Consider the following 20,804-nt stretch of genomic DNA (forward strand, 5'->3'; position numbering starts at 1 on the left):
CTTGAAGATCTTGGTAGGAGGTAGAGGCCACCTCCCTCCATAAGAGAGAAAAACCTGCTTCCAAACATTCTGGCAGGTTGAAACAGCCTGAGGCCCCACCAGGCAGGTGACCCCATGCTGGACTCTGACTCAGGACATGGTGACACAGGGAGGCTGGAATTGTGCTGAATGCTTTGGCACATGTGGCAGAGGTGGCGGTAGTGTCGTCCAGTTGTCAGGAGCCTCAGAGACAGCAGGCCTAGCCGCAGGGTGCATTGTCCAGCATCAGGGCTGACAGTGCTGTGAACAGTGGCATCTGTGCCCACCTGCAGGCGCAGGGGTTCCTCTGTGGGACCCGACCTGGATGGGATTGTGGATTCTGTTCCTGGCTGTGTACTCTCAGGGCTGTTCTGTGGCGTTTTCCTGAAATAAAACAAAACTACAATCAATCTCTCTTTCTCTCTCTCTCTCTCTCTCTCTCTCTCTCTCTCTCTCGTTCCATTTAGAACAATTTGAAACCCTTTTTTCCCCATAAAGAATTGCATGAGAATACCATGTAGCGAAACTCTGAGAGAGCAGGGATTCAGAGACTCTTCCCCACTGCTTTACTGAGATATGATTGATCTACAATATTGAGTAAGTTTATGGTGTATAACTTGTTGACTTGATACACTTAATATTGCAAAATAATTACCACCGTAGCATTAGCTTACAACTGTATCATGCCACATAATCACCTTTTTCGTGTGTGTGGAGAAAATTTAGGTCTACCCTCTTAGCAACTCAAGAGCTTTTCTTTATGCTGAGTGGATAACTGCTTCTTAAATTTTCCACCTGGCTATACTGCATGGTAGAGAAAACATGTATCTCCCAGAAAATGTCCTGACTTTTTCTTCCCAGGGAAAAATATTTCAATGCGGATTTAAAACCCCTCCCCACCCTGATTACTCTCTGATCACTGACCTCAGTGGATCCCAATCTGCCTGAGCCTCAGGACTGCTTGTAGGGATTGTTGCAAAGTACTCAGGCCTCTTCCCCGACCCACCATCTCAGAATGTGGGCAGGAGTCCAGGAATCCCTTATGAACAAGCCCTACAGGTGAGGCTGATGCACAGCCACGTGGGAATCCTGGTCTACACTGTTGCTACTAACTGTGTGATCTGAAGACCAGCAACCTCAGCACCAAACTTGTTTAAAATGCAGATTCTCACGCTCCCTTCCACCTGAGGTGTGCAGGTGATGCACAAGGAAGGTCGGGACCCCCTGGTCTCTGTGCCGTCTAGACTCGGTGTTCAGAACCGTGCGGTCTGCCCGGGTGTGTGGTCTGATCAGATCGCATAGCGCTGGGGGGTCCAGGGTTCAGTCCTTGTCCTTCCACTTCTGTAGCCAATTCTCCCCTGGTGACCTCATCTGTTCTCAAAGCTTTCAACCTCATTTATAGGGTGTCACCTCCTCCAACTATTTCTCCAGCCAAGTCATCTCACCTGAACCCCAGACTCAGTTTGCACTTTCCTAAACCGAATGCCAATGCTGCCGCCTCCTCAAATATGCTGCTTCCAGAGTCTCCCCACTTCTGCGGAAGGTGCCCCACATGTCTACTTGCAAATCTCAAAATTTGGGGTCTTCCTTCATTCTGCTTTCTTATAACCCAAATTTAATCCATTAGGAATTGCTGTAAAACGTCATTTTCAGAATATATCCAGAATCCAATCAGTTACTATTACTTTCCCTGCTCACACCCCAGACAGGCACCAGCAACTCCAGCCTGGACACTGCACCATTTCCTACAGTTTCCTCTATGGAGTCTCTTGCCCTTCACCTCCTGATTCTGCCCAGCAGCCAGATGTTTCTAGAGAGTAGTCACACCAGGTCAATCTTCTGTTCAAACCACCTTGTAAACTCCACATCTTACTCAGACAAAATCAAAACCTTCTAATATTGTCTAGGTCTATATGATCTGTCCGGACACTGCACCTCATCTCAGTTCCTCTCTCCTCCAGCTACGATGGCCTCCTCGCTCTTCCTTGAGCACGCAGACACTCTCCTGCCCTAGTGCACTGGCACTGGAGGCTCCCCTGCCTGGAGAGAACTTGCCCCAGACATCCTCATGGACAGTCCTTCATGTCCTTCGCATCTTTACGCAGAGGTCACCTTCTCAATGAGGCCCACACTGACCGCGCTAGTAAAACAGCCACCTTCCCTGTCCCCACACACTTACACGCTGGGTCACCTTCCTCAAAGCACTTACCAACTTTTAATGTAAACACTTCCCTCACTTACTAGTCTCAGAGTTCACACTGCCCTTTCCCCTAGAACATATACTCCACATGGCTGACAAGTTTTGTCTGTTGTTAGTTCCCTGAGGTTTCCTAGATGCAAAAATAGTGTGTCCTGTATCTGGCACACAAAAATATCAATTGAATGAATCATCAGTGTAGAGCACCTCCCTATTCTAGAGACAGTGTCTTTATTAACGTGACCTCAGGCCACATGCTGTCTTGTGGCAGCTACAGCACAACATCCATTCGCAATGACATCAATGCCGCCTGTACTTTTCTCACAAGGGCTGATCTCCCCTCCCTCCTACACCAATCAGTCTGCACACCACACACCATGCTCCTTCTCGTTCAGAAAAGAATATCCTGCACTTGTGTGTCCTATATTCCAACGTACCCTGACTCTGTTAGACTCTGCTTTCTAAATCCATCAGTTTGGATTGGAGTCAGCACTAGGCTTAGAAGATCTATCTAAGGGCAGAAGAGGGGCCAGGCTGCAGAGAAGAGAGAAATCCAGCAAGAATTAAGTCAAGATGAGAAACTATTGGGTCCCTTCTCTTTGCTAATTCCAGAATCTGGTTCCTTTAAAAAGATGGGGAAAAGTTGGAAAGAAGAATCCAGCAAACATCTCTACAAGGAGGGCAAGAGCTGGATGAGGCTGAAAATTGCTCTCTTGATACTACTGAGAATCCTGTGTGCAGGGCCCCCTTGGACTTGTGGGGACAATGACAGGCAGAATGACTCCTGCTGCTGTCAGAGATGGAGACACCCAGAGAAGAATGAGACCGGAACTCTGCACATGAAAAACAACAGTCATTATTCCAACAACAACAACTAAATAAGCAAAATATAAACACACACGATAAAGACAGGGTCCAAGAATGGGATCAAGTCCTGAGCCCAGGCTACCTGGTTACAGGAAGCCCTTGCTGCCCACAGTCCTGGGGACAGTACAAGGCCCAGGTGATTTCTGAGCCTCTGAGATCACAGGTCCTGGTGGGACAAGGTTCTACTCAAGTGACGAGGACAAAGGAACAGAGAAGATGACCTGGCAGAGCAGTGACCACATCAGAGCCCACGATGCAGTGAGCACGGAGTGGGCACAGGCCGCGTCCATGCTCGGCTCCTCACAGCCTCCTCCTGTCCCACCTGCGACAGACTCAGCCCAGCAAACACACAGAATCTGGAAGGTTCTCAGTGCTTCCATTTATTTTCTCTCTCAAACTTTAGGAATCCTTTCCTTTATTATCCCATCAACCCCTCATGGCACGAATTAGAAAAAACAAACTTCATATATAGATTTTATTTCCAAAAGGAAAGTAAGACATTACTACTCAGTGCAACATGAAGTTAAGACAGGGATGGAGGTGGCCCAGCCCTGCCTCTGCTGGAACAGGCAAGTGGATCAGGGAAGAGAACACAGGTCAGAGTGGGGAGGGGTCGTGGTGGGCAGGGGTGGGCCAGTCTCCCCACCTCCTCACATTATTCTAAGAGGAACACAGACACGTTCCGATGCAGCTGCAGAAAGAGGAGTCACGGGATCTGAAGCCACAAAGTGGGACCGTGCATTACTCAGTCCCCACGAGGCTGCTGTCTCACACTGTGAAAGAAAATAATCATGAACAAATTCAGGTCAGTCATGTAAGTACTGACCTTCCCATCAGCCCCCCACATGCTCAAATGTCCCACTCAAACATCCCCACCACCCGGGGCATCCCCTCGGCCCCAACACCTCTCCCAATCTAGGCCCTCCGGGTCTCACCTTTAGGATCCATGAGAGACACATCAGAGCCCTGGGCACTGTCACTGCCTGGGGGAGAACAAAACCAGGACGTGGTCAGAACCCACAGGAGAGAAACTAGAGAAGGAACTTTAGGAGGGTGAGCCCCCCATGGCCTCCTGTCTGCACCCTCACAAGGGTCTCAGGAATCACACCCCCTCCACACTCACTTGCAGCCTGAGCATAGCTCCCTCCTTTTTCACCTGTAAGAAGAAAACATCACATGAGAGACCAGGGAGAAGACTGAATTGTGAGATCCTAGAGGAACGCCCTAGTCCTGGACCACAGAGAACTTTCCAGAACTGTTGACCAAAACCCATGATAGGATCAGGAACACGAAGAAAGGAGATGTGGGGGGACTGGATCAACTTCTGCCCTCCTGGGGGTCTGTCCTCAGCAGGGACCTTCCCTCTCTGACCTTCAAGTGCTGGTAATCTGGTCCCCAACTGGAATTATGAAGGTGAAAAAATCTGTCTTTCATTTCCACATGTGCTTTACAAAAGGGTAAGTGCCAGTCTCCAGACTGGCAAGCAATGTTTCTCAATGGTACTGCCCAATAAAAACGCAGGCAAACTTCTACCTGGGCTTGAAACTCCCCAGTGAGACAAGAAAACTCAGATCCCTCCCTCCCTTCCCTACCTGAGTGCTTCTTCCTCCAGATCACAGCTCCAGCCACCACGGCTCCAGTGACCACCAAGAGAACCAGGCCAACGATGAGGCCCATGATGGGGACGGTGGGCTGAGGAGGTTCTGTGGAGGAAAGGGAAGGAGCCCTGACCTCAGGCTTGAATCCCGACCTTGCTGAACGTGTCCAGAAGAGCTCCTGCTTTATCTGAGAAGAAGCTACACCCCCCCGCCATGTCCCTCCTTACCCCATCTCAGGGTGAGGGGCTCCTGAAGCCCCTCGTGCTGCACATGGCATGTGTATCTCTGCTCCTCTCCAGAAGGCACTACCAGGGCCGCCCACTTCTGGAAGGTTCTGTCCCCTGAAGGCCTGGTCTCCACAAGCTCCATGTCCTGGGTCTGATCCTCCCCATCACGCTGCCAGGTCAGTGAAATCTCCTCAGGGTAGAAGCCCAGGGCCCAGCACCTCAGGGTGACCGCATGGTCAGAGATGGGGTGATGGGTCACGTGTATCTTTGGAGGGTCTGAGGGGGAAGAATCAGAAAATTCACACTTTGGGTTACCTTCATGGGCCACTGAAGCAGCATCACGTGACCATCCTGAGAATGGACAGCACAACAGGTTTGAAAAGAAGCAGCAAAAACACCAGACACCAGCCTGGACTCCGGAGTCTGGGAAAATCTCCCAGTTCTAGAATAAGGAATAAGGATGAAAGCCAAGGTAGGAGGCTCCATGTAAAGGGGAGAATACAGAGCAATGGTCCTGACTTTGGTGGAGGCTGAATGACTCAGAAAAGCTGGAATCAGGCCTCCTAACATGTTCTCAAGCTGAGAACAGGCCTGAGAGAGAAAGTCATGGTTCACAAAATGGGGGTCCGGGTCAAAGGGCGCCGCTGGTCAGTTATTTCAGGGATGGTTTCCTGCTTCTTCCCCAAAGAGACTGGATTCCTTAACTGTCTTTCAGAGAAGTGAGGCCACCGGCGAGTCACTGTCTTGTACAGAATATGAAAACCTGGGCGGATTCCTCCCTCTCCCGACAAGAAGTTGGGGCGCTGTTCCCACAGGGACCCCATTTCCTCCCCTTGTGGGAAGCCAGCTCCAGCCCGAGGGGAGACCAGGGAGGCCCCGCGGCCCCTCGTACCTGCGCGCTGCAGCGTGTCCTTCCCGTTCTCCAGGTATCTGAGGAGCCCCTCCACACACCTGCCCTCCAGGTAGTTCCTGAATTGCTCCGCAACACCGGCCGCCTCCCACTTGCGCTGGGTGAGCTGAGCCGCCGCGTTGGCCGCGGTCCAGGAGCGCAGGTCCTCGTTCAGGGCGATGTAATCGGCGCCGTCGTAGGCGTGCTGACTGTACCCGCGGAGGAGGCGACCGTCCGGCCCCACGTCGCAGCCGCACATCCACTGGAGGGTGTGAGACCCTGACCCCGCCCCGACCAGCCGCAGCGATTAAACCCAAACTGAAAATGAAACCGGGTAAAGTCCCGCCTTTTCCTCCCAAGTCGGGGGACCGGGCGGGTCCCGCAATGTTGGGGTGACCCTCGGACCCGGAGACTCGGGGCGACGCCGGCCCGTCCCTGGGGATGGGGGTCGTGACCCGGACCCAGGCCCGCGTCGCTCACCGGCCTCGCTCTGGTTGTAGTAGCCGCGCAGGGTGTTCAGGTTCGCTCGGTACACCTGTGCGTTGTCCTTGGCGATCCGCGTCTCCCGATCCCAATACTCCGGCCCCTCCTGCTCCATCCACGGCGCCCGCGGCTCCATCCTCGGATTCGGGGCGTCGCTTTCGAACCGCACGAACTGCGTGTCGTCCACGTAGCCGACGGCGATGAAGCGGGGCTCCCCGCGGCCGGGCCGGGACACCCCGGTGCTGAAATACCTCAGGGAGTGGGAGCCTGGGGGCGGGGAGGGGTGAGACCCGGTCCGACCCTCCTCCCGGCGCGGGTCCCGGGTCTGAGGTGACGGGGCCGGAGGGGGGAGGGGGAGAGGGGCTCGTGAGAAGGAAAAGGTGTGGAGGTCGGAGAAGGGCCGGCACCTCGGGTGGAGAGAAGAGGGGGCGGGAAGCCAGGGAGGGACGGGCGGGTACCGGGGTGAGGGGGCGGGTCTGGGCCGGGAGCGGCGGCGCGGCTCCTTCCCTGGGAGTCCTGCCCCCTCGACCCCCGGGGTCCCCTCGCTCCTCCCCGCAGAGGCCGTTCCCTCCCGACCCCGCACTCACCCGCCCAGGTCTCGGTCAGGGCCAGGGCCCCCGAGAGCAGCAGGAGGAGGGTTCGCGGCGCCATGACCAGCATCCTCGGCGTCTGGGGAGAAACTGTGTCTCCGAGGCTCGGTGGAGACTTTATCACCGGGAACCGCGGGGACGCTGATTGGCTTCTCCAGAAACCGGACACGCAGTGGGAGTGAGAATTGGGGCCGCGTCACGAGTGTCCAGGCAGGAGGGCCCAACACAGGTTGTGAGAGAGAAAGTGAAACTCGGGGAGACGGGGAATCCCCACCACGGAGCGTCCCCGCCCCAGAGACCGCCTGACACCCTGAGAGCCTGAGAGCCTGGCCCTCCCGGGACCTGGGACTGTGCCTGGCCCTGCTCCTTCTGCTCAGAGAGCTCTTTGTCGCACTGTCTCCCTGAGTCCTGGCCCGGGGACTGTGTAGTCAGCGATTTTCACAACATTGTGGTCAGAATATTTATACAGTCTTACAAACTTGTGACGACCGCAAAGAGAATTTTGTTTATGTGGATACTTCTATCGACACTTTCCAAAGTAGAAATAATAGAGTTTAAAATTTTTAAATTAATTTATTTAGAATAATATTAATAACCCATGATTTAATATGAAAAATAACTACTTCCCAAAATAAACACGGTAGTGGGAAAAGTGGAGCTTTTCAGATTTTTATATTGTTGCAAGTCTCTCTCTTTCTTGTCTGTCTCATTAGAAGACCCCTGGATGTTCATGTTTGCTTCTGCAGCGAATCCGTTGTTTTGATTGAAGTCTATGAAAATAAAAAGGCGCACACATATGTAGGAGTAGTATTTTTAATAACCTTTTCAGACAGTCATGGATGTTAGTCTTTGATACAAAACTAAAACTACACAAGTGGTAGTTTCTCAAAGGTTATTTTCAATATAAAATATTGAAACAATATTATTAATTATTTCCTATTCTGTTACATTAAAATCCATAACCCTATTTTGCACATTGAATGTCTCTTGTACTAACGTAAGATTTTAAAAAAGTAATACGTTGTTTCACTAAATTATATAGATCTTCCAGTGTCATTCATTCTTTCAAGTAAACATTGTATTCCATGAAGAATAGGGTAGTTCAGGTCACACAAATGATTTTCCTTGGGACATAGTACTTTGGAATGTAGCAGAAGTGCTTGATGGGTACTTCCCATGTCATCTTAGAAGATAGTTTTAAAATGTGGCTTTAAGGGAGTTCCCTGGCAGTCCAGTGGTTAGGACTCAGAGCTGTCACTGCCATGGCCTGGGTTCAAGGGTTCAATCCCTGTTCAGGGAACTAAGATCCCACATGTGGTGGGGCGTGGCCAAAAAAAAAAAGTGAATTTAAGGATGATTTAGGAAACAAAAGAATTTTTATTTATTTTTTTAAGTTTTTTTTTATGAGGTATAGTTGATTTACAATGTTGTGTTAATTTCTGCTTTACAGCAAAGTGATTCAGTTATACATATGTATATACATTCTTTTTCATTTTCTTTTCCATTATGGCTTATTAAGGAAAGATAAAAATTTGTAATGCATCAACCAGAATGTTTGAAAGCAAACCTGCTTTTTTTTTTCTGCAAGTAAGTTGTGGTGAAAATAATTATATTGCAGTTTGCTACAGTAGTCTCCATCACTGCTAAGTTATACCTCAAAGCAAATGTCAAAATAGTGGAAAGTCAAATAATATCTTAGTAATGCTATGAAAGTAGGTTCCACCTCGTGGATCTCATGAAAGGGTCTCAGTGACTTCAAGGGTTCCACAGATTACACTCTGAGACCTGCTGTTCGAATAAACCTGGGAAAATCTCCTAAGGGACCCTTGCCTTTGCCTCCTCTTCGTTTTGGAGAATCCCTCTCCCTGAGCTGGACTCCCTGCCTCCCCACACTTAGCTGAGGGCCCTGCCCCTGGGCTCCTCTAGGAGAGAACTCACCCCCTAGAAAGTGATGCCAGAGAGTGTCCTCAGTCTGGGAAGGGAGGTAGGGGGACAGGTGTTTCCCCTTTGGACCTGGAAACAGTTTGTGCCTGAAGGCACCACACCCACTCATAACCTAGTCTGGTTTTGTTACACACCAGCTAAGTATGTATTCATATCCCAGACAGAAATCTGACATCGTCTCTAAGAGAAATAATATTGGCCCTTTCGTGGGTCCAGTATATCTGACTTGAGGCCCAGAAAGCATGAAGAGCAGTCCTGTCCAATAGAATGCTCTGTGGTGAAGGAATTGTTCTATATCTGTACTGTCAAAATCAGGTAGCCACTAGCTACAGGTCGCTATTTAGCACCTCAAAAGTGGCTATTGTGCTGAGCACCTTAATGTTATTTGGTTTAAATAGCCATATGTGGCTAGTAGCTAGCCTATTGGGCATTGCATAACCATAATGTTCTTAATTTCCAGTCTCTTCCCCCAAAAAGATACTGTGTGACTCATAGGTTGATGCATACTAAAATAACCTTCATATGGAAATCATGGATTTGTCTATGTGGGTCTTAGATCCTTAAAATGTAGCATGCACAGAAAGTTTCATTAACATGTATTTTAACAACTAGAGTGTTCAGACATTAAGGACACCATGGTTTATCACCTTAAAGTCATATGTGTTCAAAACTGCCCTTCACTGGAGCTAATTCTTGTCTTTATTACCTTGAGCTCTTGTTGTTCTTTTCATTAACCTGGTAAACATAAGCAGACACCGAAGTCTTCACTTAGCCCAAGAGAAAGTATTTACTCAACACAACATATATCAAATACCTTGTAGGACCTGTACATACTTGTAAAATTATAAAGCAGGAGATGTAAACCTTAGCATCTACCACCTTAGAATTCTTTACTGACTGCTCCTGCTATTCGTTCCCCCCAAATTCAATCAATTCTGTTTCCCTTCACCCTTGGACCCCTCTTTCCTAGACAAAAAAATACATGAATTTTTTACACTTGGGGAATGAAGAGTTGTATGACCCAAAGATGAAAAACCACTAAAAAATCATAAATTTTCTCTATGTCAACCAGACATTCCCAAAGATACTAACTCATGCCCCTCTCAAAGACAGAAAAATTGACAAACAGGTAGCAATGTTTTTCAGCCAAAGACCACCAGGAGAAAATCTGTGGGCAAACAAGTTGGATTTATTACTGGATGCAGCGAGGAGGGAGATGACACACCATAGGGGACCATGGTGTCTTAGTGTGAGGTGTTAGATAGAACATATACAGGATGTGGGCTCTGGTTGGGTGATGTTGAGGAGGGTGTATGGAGGAGGGGCTCACTCTAGATTGGGTGTTGTCAGGAAGTGGGGGCAATTCTATGCCTGGGCGTATCAGTGCATCTTCCCTGTATGGAGGGAAGACTAGAGTGAGGATGCAGCTGTAATTGGAAAGAAGCCGTGGTTGCTGGTATCAGCACAGGGAGAGGTTTGATACATTGTGAGGTGCACAGTGCTGCCTTGTTTGGTCTGTGCTTGGACAAAATGATGTTGTGGTCTTGTTTTGTCTCACTGTATCATGGTCTCAGGTGTCCTTGTCTGATGTTGATGTTCTGTGAGGTGACATCTGTGCAACAGGAGAAGAACACGGCTGCGTGGTGAGCACCAGCCCAGCTTCTGACAACGCTGAGGCCTAAGGTAAATGTCAGACCAGTTTCTGATGTTGGAGGCTGCTTTGTCCTTCCTGAATTCAGTGTTTTAAAGTAACTAAATCCCAAACAAAACATAATTAAAGTGTATTAGAAAACAATTTGGAAAATAAGAAATGCAAATGTCAAACAAATATATAACAAATAAATGTAAAGAAAAATGCAAATGTGGAATAAGAAATGGGAATAAATTAAAATCTATTATCTTGGCAAAGATAACAGTATGAGGAGAGTATTGACAGGAATTTAGGGAGAATATACTGTCATAAAGATTGATGGGATTGAAAACTGGTACAAAAATTTTAAAGGTCACTATGCAAAACATCTCAATTTCACTATATTTACATTAAAAATTTTTTTTTATTTTGTATTGGTGTATAGGTAATTTACAATGTTGCGGGGTGTTTTGTTTTTTTAGGTGTACAGCAACTTGACTCACTTATGCATAGACATATACATGTCCTTTTTTGGGTTCTCTTCCCATCTAGGTTATTGTAAAGTGTTGAGTAGGGTTCCTTGTGCTATACAGTGGGTCCTTGTTGATTATTTTATAAATAGTAGTGTGTATATGTTCATCTCAACCTGCTCATTTTTCCCTGCCCACCACCTTTCCCTTTTGGTAAACGTTAAGTTTCTTTTCTAAGTCTTTGAGGCTGTTTCTCTTTTGTAAAGAAGTTCATTTGTATCCATTTTTAGATTCCACCTGTAAGTGATATCATAGGATACTTGTCTTTTCCTGTTTCACTTCCTTCCTTGTGGCTGGAAATGGCATTATTTCATCCTTTTTATGGCTGAGTAATATTCCCTTGTGTATATGTATCCTATCTTCATTATGCATTCATCTGTCCTTATACACTTGGGTTGCTTCCACGTCTTGGCTATTGTACATAGTGCTGCCATGATCGTTGGGGTGCACGTATCTTTTAAAACTACGGTTTTCTCCGGATCTAGGCCCAGGATTGGGATTGCTGGGTCACATGGTACTTCTATGTTTACTTTTTTAATGAACCTCCATACTGTTCTCCCTAGTGGATGTACCAATTTATATTCCCACCAACAGTGTAGGAGGGTTGCCTTCAATATGTTTACATTTTGACATAGAAATTTCTCTTTCAGAAATTTATCCTGTGAAGATAATCACACATGTTCTCAAAAATATATATTCAAGGATGTTTCTTGAATTGTGGTTTATAAAAGCAAAGAATGGATACAATCTAAATGCTATAGTCATTGTAATGATGGTAACTATGAATAGGGGAACACTTAATAAGAATTAAAGCAATAATGCCATGTGATTTATATAGTGGGTCAAATTTATTCCTCAAAGCAAACCCACGAGGGGACTTCCCTGGTGGTCCAGAGGCTAAGACTCCGAGCTCCCAATGCAGGGGGCCCGGTTCGATCCCCGGTCAGGGAACTAGATCCCGCATGCCGCGATGAAGACCTGGCGCAGCCAATAAAGAAATTAATTAATTAATTAAAAAAAAAAAGCAAACCCATGAGGCACCCGACATGTGATCCCTTTGTACAGACACAGAGAGAGAGACTCAGAGAGGGGAGACACAGAAGGGGAGACTCAGAGAGGTTAAGGAGTGTATATTTCAAGGCCACCTTGAATCAGGATCTGGAGACACTGGAGAAAAAATGAAGAACAACAGTTAGGACCTTGGTGATGTGTGACAGGCACTGTGGTGAGGGAGATGGACAGAAATGACAAAGATAAATGTAAATCACTACTGAGCTAAGTGCTGTGAGGAAGAAGTTCATGATATCATGAAAGTAGATAACCAAGAGACCTGACAGCTCCCCTACCACTATTATCAATAATATTTGAAAGATGTGAAAGATATATGGTATATAAAACAAAAACAGAATTCTATACAATTATATAAAATCATAGAACCAAAAAGGGCTCTTTGAAATTAAAAATGTCATAGAAGTGTATAATTCAGTAGATGAATTGAAAAATTACAGTCATACTCACAGTAAGTAGTAGGAATAGAAAAGTAATGGCAAGGAGGAGAGAAGACCTATAAGAACATTCCTCTATCAATCAAGAGATTCCAGCGAGTAAGCAATACAAGTTTCAAAAATAAGGGAGAGTAGGAAATAATAAAAAAAAAATTTCAAGAAAACCTCTCGGAGTTTACAGACAAAAATTGACATCTGGAGTGACCTAAGCAAACTCTTACTGGAGTAGATAAAAACAGACCGACACTAAGAAACATCACAGTGAAACTGCAGAAAGGATGGAAAAGAAGAGACCTTGAAAACTTCAAGAGGCAAAAAACATGGGCCTGGAGGCTAGAAGACAGTGAAGCAATGCCCTCCAAATTCTAAGGAAAAAAATCAGTATTTCCAACACAGAGTTCTATGTTGAGTCAAGATGAGAGTAAGTCCTAGGGTAGCCTAAGACATTTCAGAGTTACAATGTTTTCCTTTCCATGTTCCCTCCTTCAGGATACTGTTAGACAAAGTGCGGGGGAAATGGTGGAGAAAACCAACAACAGGGAAACATGGGATCCAGGCAACAGGGAAGCCTTGTAAAATTATACAGTAGGAGACAGAGGCAGAGGGCTGCCCAGAATGAGGCGAAGGAGATCCGGGACGTCAGCCCTGCCCCAGGTGTGCAGGGAACCAGTCTCCGTGTGGCAGCACTGAGGGCTGTGGGAGAGTGTGTGCAAAGAGGTGAAGTTGGTGGAATATCCGATGTGCTTGAATGTATTCAGAAAGACTTAGATTCTGCACAGAGTTTTAGAATGATTTAAACTGAGTACAATATGGGGCTTCCCTGGTGGCGAAGTGGTTAAGAATCCGCCTGCCGGTGCAGGGGACAAGGGTTCGAGCCCTGGTCCGGGAAGATCCCACGTGTTGTAGAGCAACTAAGCCCGTGTGCCATAACTACTGAGCCTGCGCTCTAGAGCCTGTGAGCCACAACTACTGAGCCCGCCTGCTGCAACTACTGAAGCCCGCGCACCTAGAGCCCATGCTCCGCAACAAGAGAAGCCACCACAATGAGAAGCCCGCGCACCGCAACAAAGAGTAGCCCCGCTCGCTGCAACTAGAGAAAGCCCGCGTGCAGCAACGGAGACCCAAAGCAGGCAAATAAACTAAAAAAAAAAACCGAGTACAACAAAAGTAAGATATTATTTATTCCAGCGAAATCTTAAATATCCATTCAAGAAAAGTAATCATAGTCTACTAAATGCTCACTTGTGACTAGCATTTCCATCATCATAATAATGCAAATATTGCACACCAAGCTAATCAAAATTACAAAACTGATAGATTTGTGATTATAAATTATAACTATTTTGGGAAGACAGGGGTGTGTGAAAGAAAAACCAGTTAACTAAAGATGATACATAAAACTGAAAGACAAAGGAGTATTAAAGGCATGCTTTTTAGAGACATAGAAGAAACAATTAGAGAATCAGCTTAAGAACTAAAACAGCTTCTCTCTGAGATTCAAGAGACGGGGGACATGGAAGATTGGGGACATCGGTCTAGATATCAAGTCTTGTAGAAGTATTTTACTTTTTAAAACTATGTGCATATATCCATTAGCTAAAAATAAAAAGACAACCTAGTAGATGAGAGAATGGCCTTTGGCCTTAGGAATTGTTCTGTTAAGAAGAGTCATAGAAATGGAGCAGTAGTTGGAAGGAAACTGTACACAGAGTGGTGGATGTTTATGGGAGAATTTTGTTTTGATTTATTTAGTTTTGTTTGATTAATTTTAATGGGAGGAATTGCAGCATGTTTGTAGGCAGGGATGAAGGAGCAGTAGAGAGTGGGAAACTGATGCCACAGGGGAGGATGGAGTCGGATCCTGTACCCACGCTGAGGGGCAGCCTTAGACAGGAGGGGACCATCCATCATCACTGGTGGGAAGGTGAGGATACAGGTGCAGATGTGGGAATAGGGGAGGAGGAGGATGTAATTCTCACCTGAGTCCTTTTTTTTTTCTGAGTGAAAAAAAAAAAAGCTCATCATTAAGAACAGGGAGTGGGGGGTGAGTGGAGGGGTCTGAGGGGAAAGGAGGAAATGAGAAATAGCCCTCTCAGGGGTGTGAGAGTGAGCTGACTGGGAAATGGCATCTGGAGAGTGCAGGGTGGGGGCCACTGAGGTCTGGGCTGATCAGCTTAGAGAAATTTCCAGCTCTTGGCCAACAACAGGAGGATGTATAAGAAACTAAAGAAAAATGCAACAAAATATCTCCAAATGTGAGGATTACATTCTTTTCACTTTGTCATTTATCACTTTCAACACTTTATTACTTGTTTTACAGTGAACATACATTATATCCTACATTATACATTACACATATACATCATAATAAGAATTAAAAAGCTTTGTTTAAGTTTTTCAAAGGAAGGCAAGTGGGCAGAAAAAGTGAAGAGCTGTGGGCACAGAGCTGGACGTGCTGGGCTCCGTGCCTGAGCTCTGGGCAGTGAACTCACACAGCCTTTTCTCCTTTTCTCAGGACTGTGTTTTCTTTGGAGGCCAAGCAGGATTTTTCCCTGCTTTTTTCAGTGTGGTCACTTATTAGGACCTTGTCACCTCTTTGATGTTTTTAAGATGGTTTTTATATTTTACATGGCATTTTCAGCTATTTTCAGTGAGCAGAATTCTCCCTGCAATCCAGCCCATCTTTTCCAGTAATGGAATTTCTGTGGCAGAATAGCTCAGTTAAAAGACTTTGGGTGCCAAAGTAGAGAATGTGTGTCCTAGTACATGATCTTAAGAGGATGTGTCAGGTGTTTTACAAGTGCAAGGGATTTTAATGTAATTTTTGAAAGCATATTTACCTACACAGAAGGGAATTGAAAAGGTACTCAAGGGTATACAAAATAAATAATTCATGTTCTCCCTCTCATCCCCCATTTGCCCAAGTCCTCTACTTGGAAACCACTGCAGTTGGCAATTTCTCATTTTTCTTCTCCCCAAATATATCTATGCATTAATGAATACTGTTATGTCAGTAGAAGAGCTCAGGCCACAGACTGGGAGAAATTATTTGCAAATTCACATATCTGATGAAGGACTTGTTTTAGAATATACATAGAACGCTTAAACTCAATAATATGAAAACAATTTAAAAATGAAGGAAAGTCTGAACAGACACCTCTTCAAGAAGATCTATCAGTGGAACTGCATATGAAAAGATGCTCAACATCATATATTATTAGGAAATGTAAATATAAAAAAATGATGGGGCTTCCCTGGTGGCGCAGTGGTTGAGAATCTGCCTGCTAATGCAGGGGACACGGGTTCGAGCCCTGGTCTGGGAAGATCCCACATGCCGCGGAGCAACTGGGCCCGTGAGCCACAGCTGCTGAGCCTGCGCGTCTGGAGCCTGTGCCCCGCAACAGGAGGGGCCGCGATCGTGAGAGGCCCGCGCACCGCGATGAAGAGTGGTCCCCGCTTGCCACAACTAGAGAAAGCCCTCGCACAGAAACGAAGACCCAACACAGCCAAAAATAAATAAATTAATTTAAAAAAAAAAGTACTAAGTTGTTTCCTTAAAAAAAAAAAAAAATGATGTATCATCACACCTATTAGAATAGCTAGAATCCAAGAACTGGTGATACCAAGTGCTGTCCAGGATGTGGAGCAACAGAAGCCCTCACTCACTGCTGCAGGAATAGAAGGAGCACAGCCACTAGAAATGATGGTCAGCAGTTTCTTATAAAGCTACACATAGACCCTCCATCCAGTCTATCGAGCACTCTAGTCCTCATGCAACTCATCTGAAAACTTATATATGCACAAACCCCTGCACAGCAATGTCTATAGCAGAGCGCCCCTCAAGTGTGGGCTGCACATAGTGACTTCCTGCTAAAGACTACAGTATGGAAAGTAGGGAAGTAAAAATAAAAGTTCACAAGGAGAAACCTGGGAAATGTACCTTAGCCGGGTGATAAGGTGAACTTATTACTGATAATCAAGTGGAAAGTATACACCCTTGTTGTGTGGAAAATGTCACTTCATCTCTGTGGTCTTCTTCCCCACAATACTTTGCCCCATTCAACCAACTTGAATAGAGGGACATTGTACAATATCCCTGAGCAGTACTCAAAAACATCAAGGTCATCAAACACAAGGGGCCTCTGAGAGACTGTCACAGCCACAGGAGCCTGAAGGAGACATGATTGGGACTTAACACAATGTGTCTTTGATAGGAGCGTAGATCAGGAAAAGGAAAAACTAATGAAGTCCAAATAAATTCTGGAGTTTAGTAATAATGTATCAATATTGCTTCAGTAGCTGTGACAAATGTATGATGGTGATATAAGGTATTACCACAGAGAGACTGAGCGTGGGATTTACAGGAACTCTCTACTAACTTTGCTACTTTTTTTGTGAATCTCAAACTACACTAAAATGAAAAAAAAAATTAATATCTGCCAGAAACGAACAGGGAGTGAAATAGTTATCGACTTTGAATTTTCCAGAGTGTTTTCATCAATGAGCTGGAGAGATGGGTTGTGGAGAGAAAAGATGGAAACCTCAGACACAAGGCAGGGCTCCAGGCCTCTCCTCCCTTCGAATCCCCGCCCCATCACCGAGCCCGACCCCAGAGCTGCTCAGACAGCATCTTCATCCCCCATTGCTGACCAGCCTCCAGGGCAGCCATCTCTGTCTGACTCAGACCACAGCCCATCCTCTCCCTTCCCTGTGCTGAATAGGAGAGGGCGGAGTGGTGGCGCCCCCGTGTGGCCACAGTTGCTGATGACAGGAGACCTGAGCTCCCCTTTGACCCCCTTACAAAAGACCTGCCCAGGGTTTCCTTGGGCTCCTAGCAGTGGGTCAGTGCTGCGCACAGAAGTTGGAGTTCATCCAGTGTCAAGTTCAAAGTCTGAATTGTTACCCAGAATACATGCTGACGCGGACCTTTTTCTCCCCATCAAACCAACAAGGACTTTGGCCTCAGGGAGGATCAGATTTCAAGGCCATTAACAGCTGGTTCCCAGGTCCAGGGTGGACCCCACAAACATACTGGGTGTCCTCAGTCTCCAGGGATGGGACCTTGAACCCCAAGTCCTTGTCACTTCTTCCAGCTGCTGACCGGGTTATAGACTCTTCCTCCAGGGACTTAACTCTGGAACCTCCATCCCTAGAATGGGGTAGAAGAGGGGGAAGAGGGGGAGGGGGAGGGGGAGGGGGAGGAGATCCCCTAAGGTATCTGCCTATGAAGATGGGGAGGCTCCTGGAGAAGTGAGGAGAGGAAGGAAACAGTGACATTAAGGGATGGAGGCCAACAGGAGTGGAGGGGAAGGAACAATAGAGGAGAGGGGCAGAGCGGGTCACTTAGTGGACACATGTGCAGGGAGAGTGGGGTCTGTGTGGGAAGAGGCCCAGGGGCTTCTGGCCTGGGCGCTGGTAGAGCCTCTGTTTTTCACCTGGATGATAATTACACAGGTGTCAGCTCTATATTTTGCTGGTAAATTATACTTAACTTTTAGGTATTTTCCTGTCCTTACAGGTATGGTATAACTCAAATACACCTGGAAGAAAGATAAAAGAGAAAAGGAGAGAGGGGAGGTGGTTAAAGGAATTCCTCTCTTCCAGAGAAATAACCTCACCCCCAGTCCTCACTCCACCCCACACACACATGATGCTGGGGGGCAGCAGGGAGACTCAGGGAAGGGAGAGTCCGTCCCAGCTCACAGCCCGGGGCTACTTGGACATCGTCTCCCTATGAGCTAAGACAGCGGGGACCACTGTGCCAAAAAGACTGGCTAAAGACCTTTGGAAAAGACCTGCCCAGCTGGTGGCCATGGAGGTGGTTCCTGGAGAGCAGAGGACAGGACGTGGACTGGAACCTGGAGACCACAGTGGCGACAAGGAGATCAGCCATGAGTCTGGGCCCGGGGGTCCCCCTAACATTTCCCTGAGACACGAAAACGACCTCCCCCCTCCCCAGACCTCCAGGACCCAGGCGTCCCAACACCGTACCCAAGGACACCAAGCATGGCCCCTCCTGTCCAGGCATCAAATCCGTCACCGTTTGAAGCCTCAAGGGTCCACTCCCCTCCTCCCCAGTCCCGAGAGCCCAGGACACCCCAGTGTCCTGCCTCTTCTTCCCCTTCGTGGACCTAATAATAGACAGGGACCTGCTGTCTGGATCCCTCAGGCCTCTCTCCAGCCACTTCCAAACCTGAAATTAAAGGCCCTGTGGTCCTGGGCTCAGATCTAATTTCTGGCCCTGATGTTGACCCAGGACTTCGGGGTCAGGGGTCAGGGAGGCTCCCCCGGGCCCCACAGGCTGCAGCTGAGCCAGGCCTCCAGCTGAACAGAATCGGCTGATTCTGGACATAAAAGTGGGACCTGGAGGAGACACATCAGCCACATCAGCCACATCAGTCACACGGAGGAGTGAAAAGCTGCCTTTGTCTCCCCCCTTCCATCCACAACCAGTAAACTTCCATGACACACCACAGGTGACTCTGCCCAACACACCAGGACTCCGGAGAATCCCACACAGTGTGCATGGAAAGGTGGGTGGACTGGGACACAGAGACGAGGCTGAACCGAGGGAAGAGCAGAGGCGGAGCCTGCGATCCTGTTCTCCACCTGCGGCCACTGAGCTGGAAGCCCCAGAACACCCAGCAGCAGCCGCAACACGACACAGCAATCCAGCCTTCCAGCCTCAGCAGTGCCCAGGGCCCCAGGTAACTAGGCAGCAGCAGAAGTGGGTGCTGGGACCCCAGCCACCAGCCCCTGAGACGCCCATGACTTTGGCCCCTCCAACCACCCACTCACAGCAGCAGAGCCGGAGAACCTTACAGCACAGGACGTGGCAGAGGTGCCTGCACCAGCCCAGCTACCCACACCCCCCGCTTCCCCCGTGGTTCAGGGGATCCCGGACACGAGGGAAGAACACACTATCCCAGCTCACCAGGCAGCGATGCCAGTGGCACAGGCAGCAACAAGACACCAAAAACCCTGCAGGCACAAGAAGCAATAAGAGGGCACGGGACCACACCCCTGATGGGGGGTGGAAAGTGCCAACTCTCCCAAGCAGGTAACACAGGTAGGAGAACCCCAAACCTGTGCTCTAGCGCCACCTCCTGGAAGAGAAGAGAAAAGCCTCTGCTCTCTCATTTGTTGAATGGTGAGAATCAAGCAGAAAAGTGCTCCCCACTTCACCAGTGCTGGCAGAGGAACAGCCCAGCAAGCACACGAAGAACCACGGTAACACTGCATCACAAAAAGTAAAGGACAGTTCTCCAGAAACCAAACTTAAGGTCATGGAATACTGTGGCATAACTGATAGAGAATTCAAAACAGCTCATGAAGAAACGCAACAAGCTACAAGAAAATTCAGAAAGGCAGTATAACGAGCTCAGGAATACTATGAATGGACAGAAGGAATACTTTACCAAAGAGATGGAAACTCTAAGCAAAACTATATAATTTCAGTGTACTTATGTGGCGCACTTTCTTTCAACTGATACCTAAATATTTTATCCTGATGCTATGATAAATTGAATTGAAACGTATTCATTTTCCGAGTCCCGCGCTCCGGTGTGCTCCCGCCCAGCCACCCGCCCCGGAGCCGGCGCCACCGTGCCCAAGTGCCCCAAGTGCGACAAGGAGGTGTACTTTGCTGAGCGGGTGACCTCCTGGGGGAAGGACTGGCATGGACCTTGCCTGAAGTGCGAGAAATGTGGAAAGACGCTGACCTCGGGGGGAGGGGACACACTGAGCATGGAGGCAAGCGCTGTTGCAACCACCCCTGCTACGGGGCCATGTTCGGACCCCAAGGCTTTGGACGCGGTGGAGCGGAGGGTCACACTTTCAAGTAAACCCAGGTTTTGGAGACCCCATCCCCGGCTGCCCGCGGGGCCGCGGCCCTCTAGGCCGATGGCAGGCCTTCTCCACAGGCACCTGGGGCTGTCCTGTAGACCCCCATGCCCTCAATAAACCCGTACACTTGGAAGAAAACAAAAGAAAACACATTCATTCATTTTCCTAATTTTATATTTCTGGCACAAAACTCTTAAAATCCTTCGAATTTCCTAAGTGGTGAGAGCCACAGAGGTGTGTTTTGTTATGTTAGCGATTGGCTTTTGGACTGAACCTAAGGATGGGGGCTGGTTACCAGGAGAAGCAATCATGTTAATAGGGAGCTGGAATTTCCGGTACCACCGCATCCCCCATGTCCTGGGAGCCGAGAGGGGCTGGAGGTTTCACAACTGCAATGGCCCACGATGTAATCAATCGCGCCTGGGTAATGAAGCCTCCGTAACAGCCCCAAATGATGAGGTTCAGAGAACCTCCGCGCTGG

General features: G+C 47.8%; 1 protein-coding gene and 1 pseudogene across 1 annotated transcript; one reads left to right on the forward strand and one right to left on the reverse strand.

Moving 5' to 3' along the window:
* Nucleotides 1-3,929: 3,929 nt before the first annotated feature.
* On the reverse strand, nt 3,930-7,002 carry LOC130709018 (BOLA class I histocompatibility antigen, alpha chain BL3-7-like). The gene is given in 8 exon segments (XM_057554375.1): nt 3,930-4,009; nt 4,012-4,065; nt 4,206-4,238; nt 4,675-4,785; nt 4,908-5,183; nt 5,800-6,075; nt 6,277-6,546; nt 6,867-7,002. Coding segments are annotated over 8 exon segments (1,158 nt in total). The 5' UTR covers nt 6,940-7,002; the 3' UTR covers nt 3,930-3,944.
* Nucleotides 7,003-18,290: 11,288 nt separating this feature from the next.
* On the forward strand, nt 18,291-20,322 carry LOC103004135 (cysteine-rich protein 1-like; annotated as a pseudogene).
* Nucleotides 20,323-20,804: the final 482 nt, after the last annotated feature.

The sequence above is a fragment of the Balaenoptera acutorostrata genome, chromosome 10 (genome assembly GCF_949987535.1).
Source record: "Balaenoptera acutorostrata chromosome 10, mBalAcu1.1, whole genome shotgun sequence".
Classification (NCBI taxonomy): Eukaryota; Metazoa; Chordata; class Mammalia; order Artiodactyla; family Balaenopteridae; genus Balaenoptera; species Balaenoptera acutorostrata.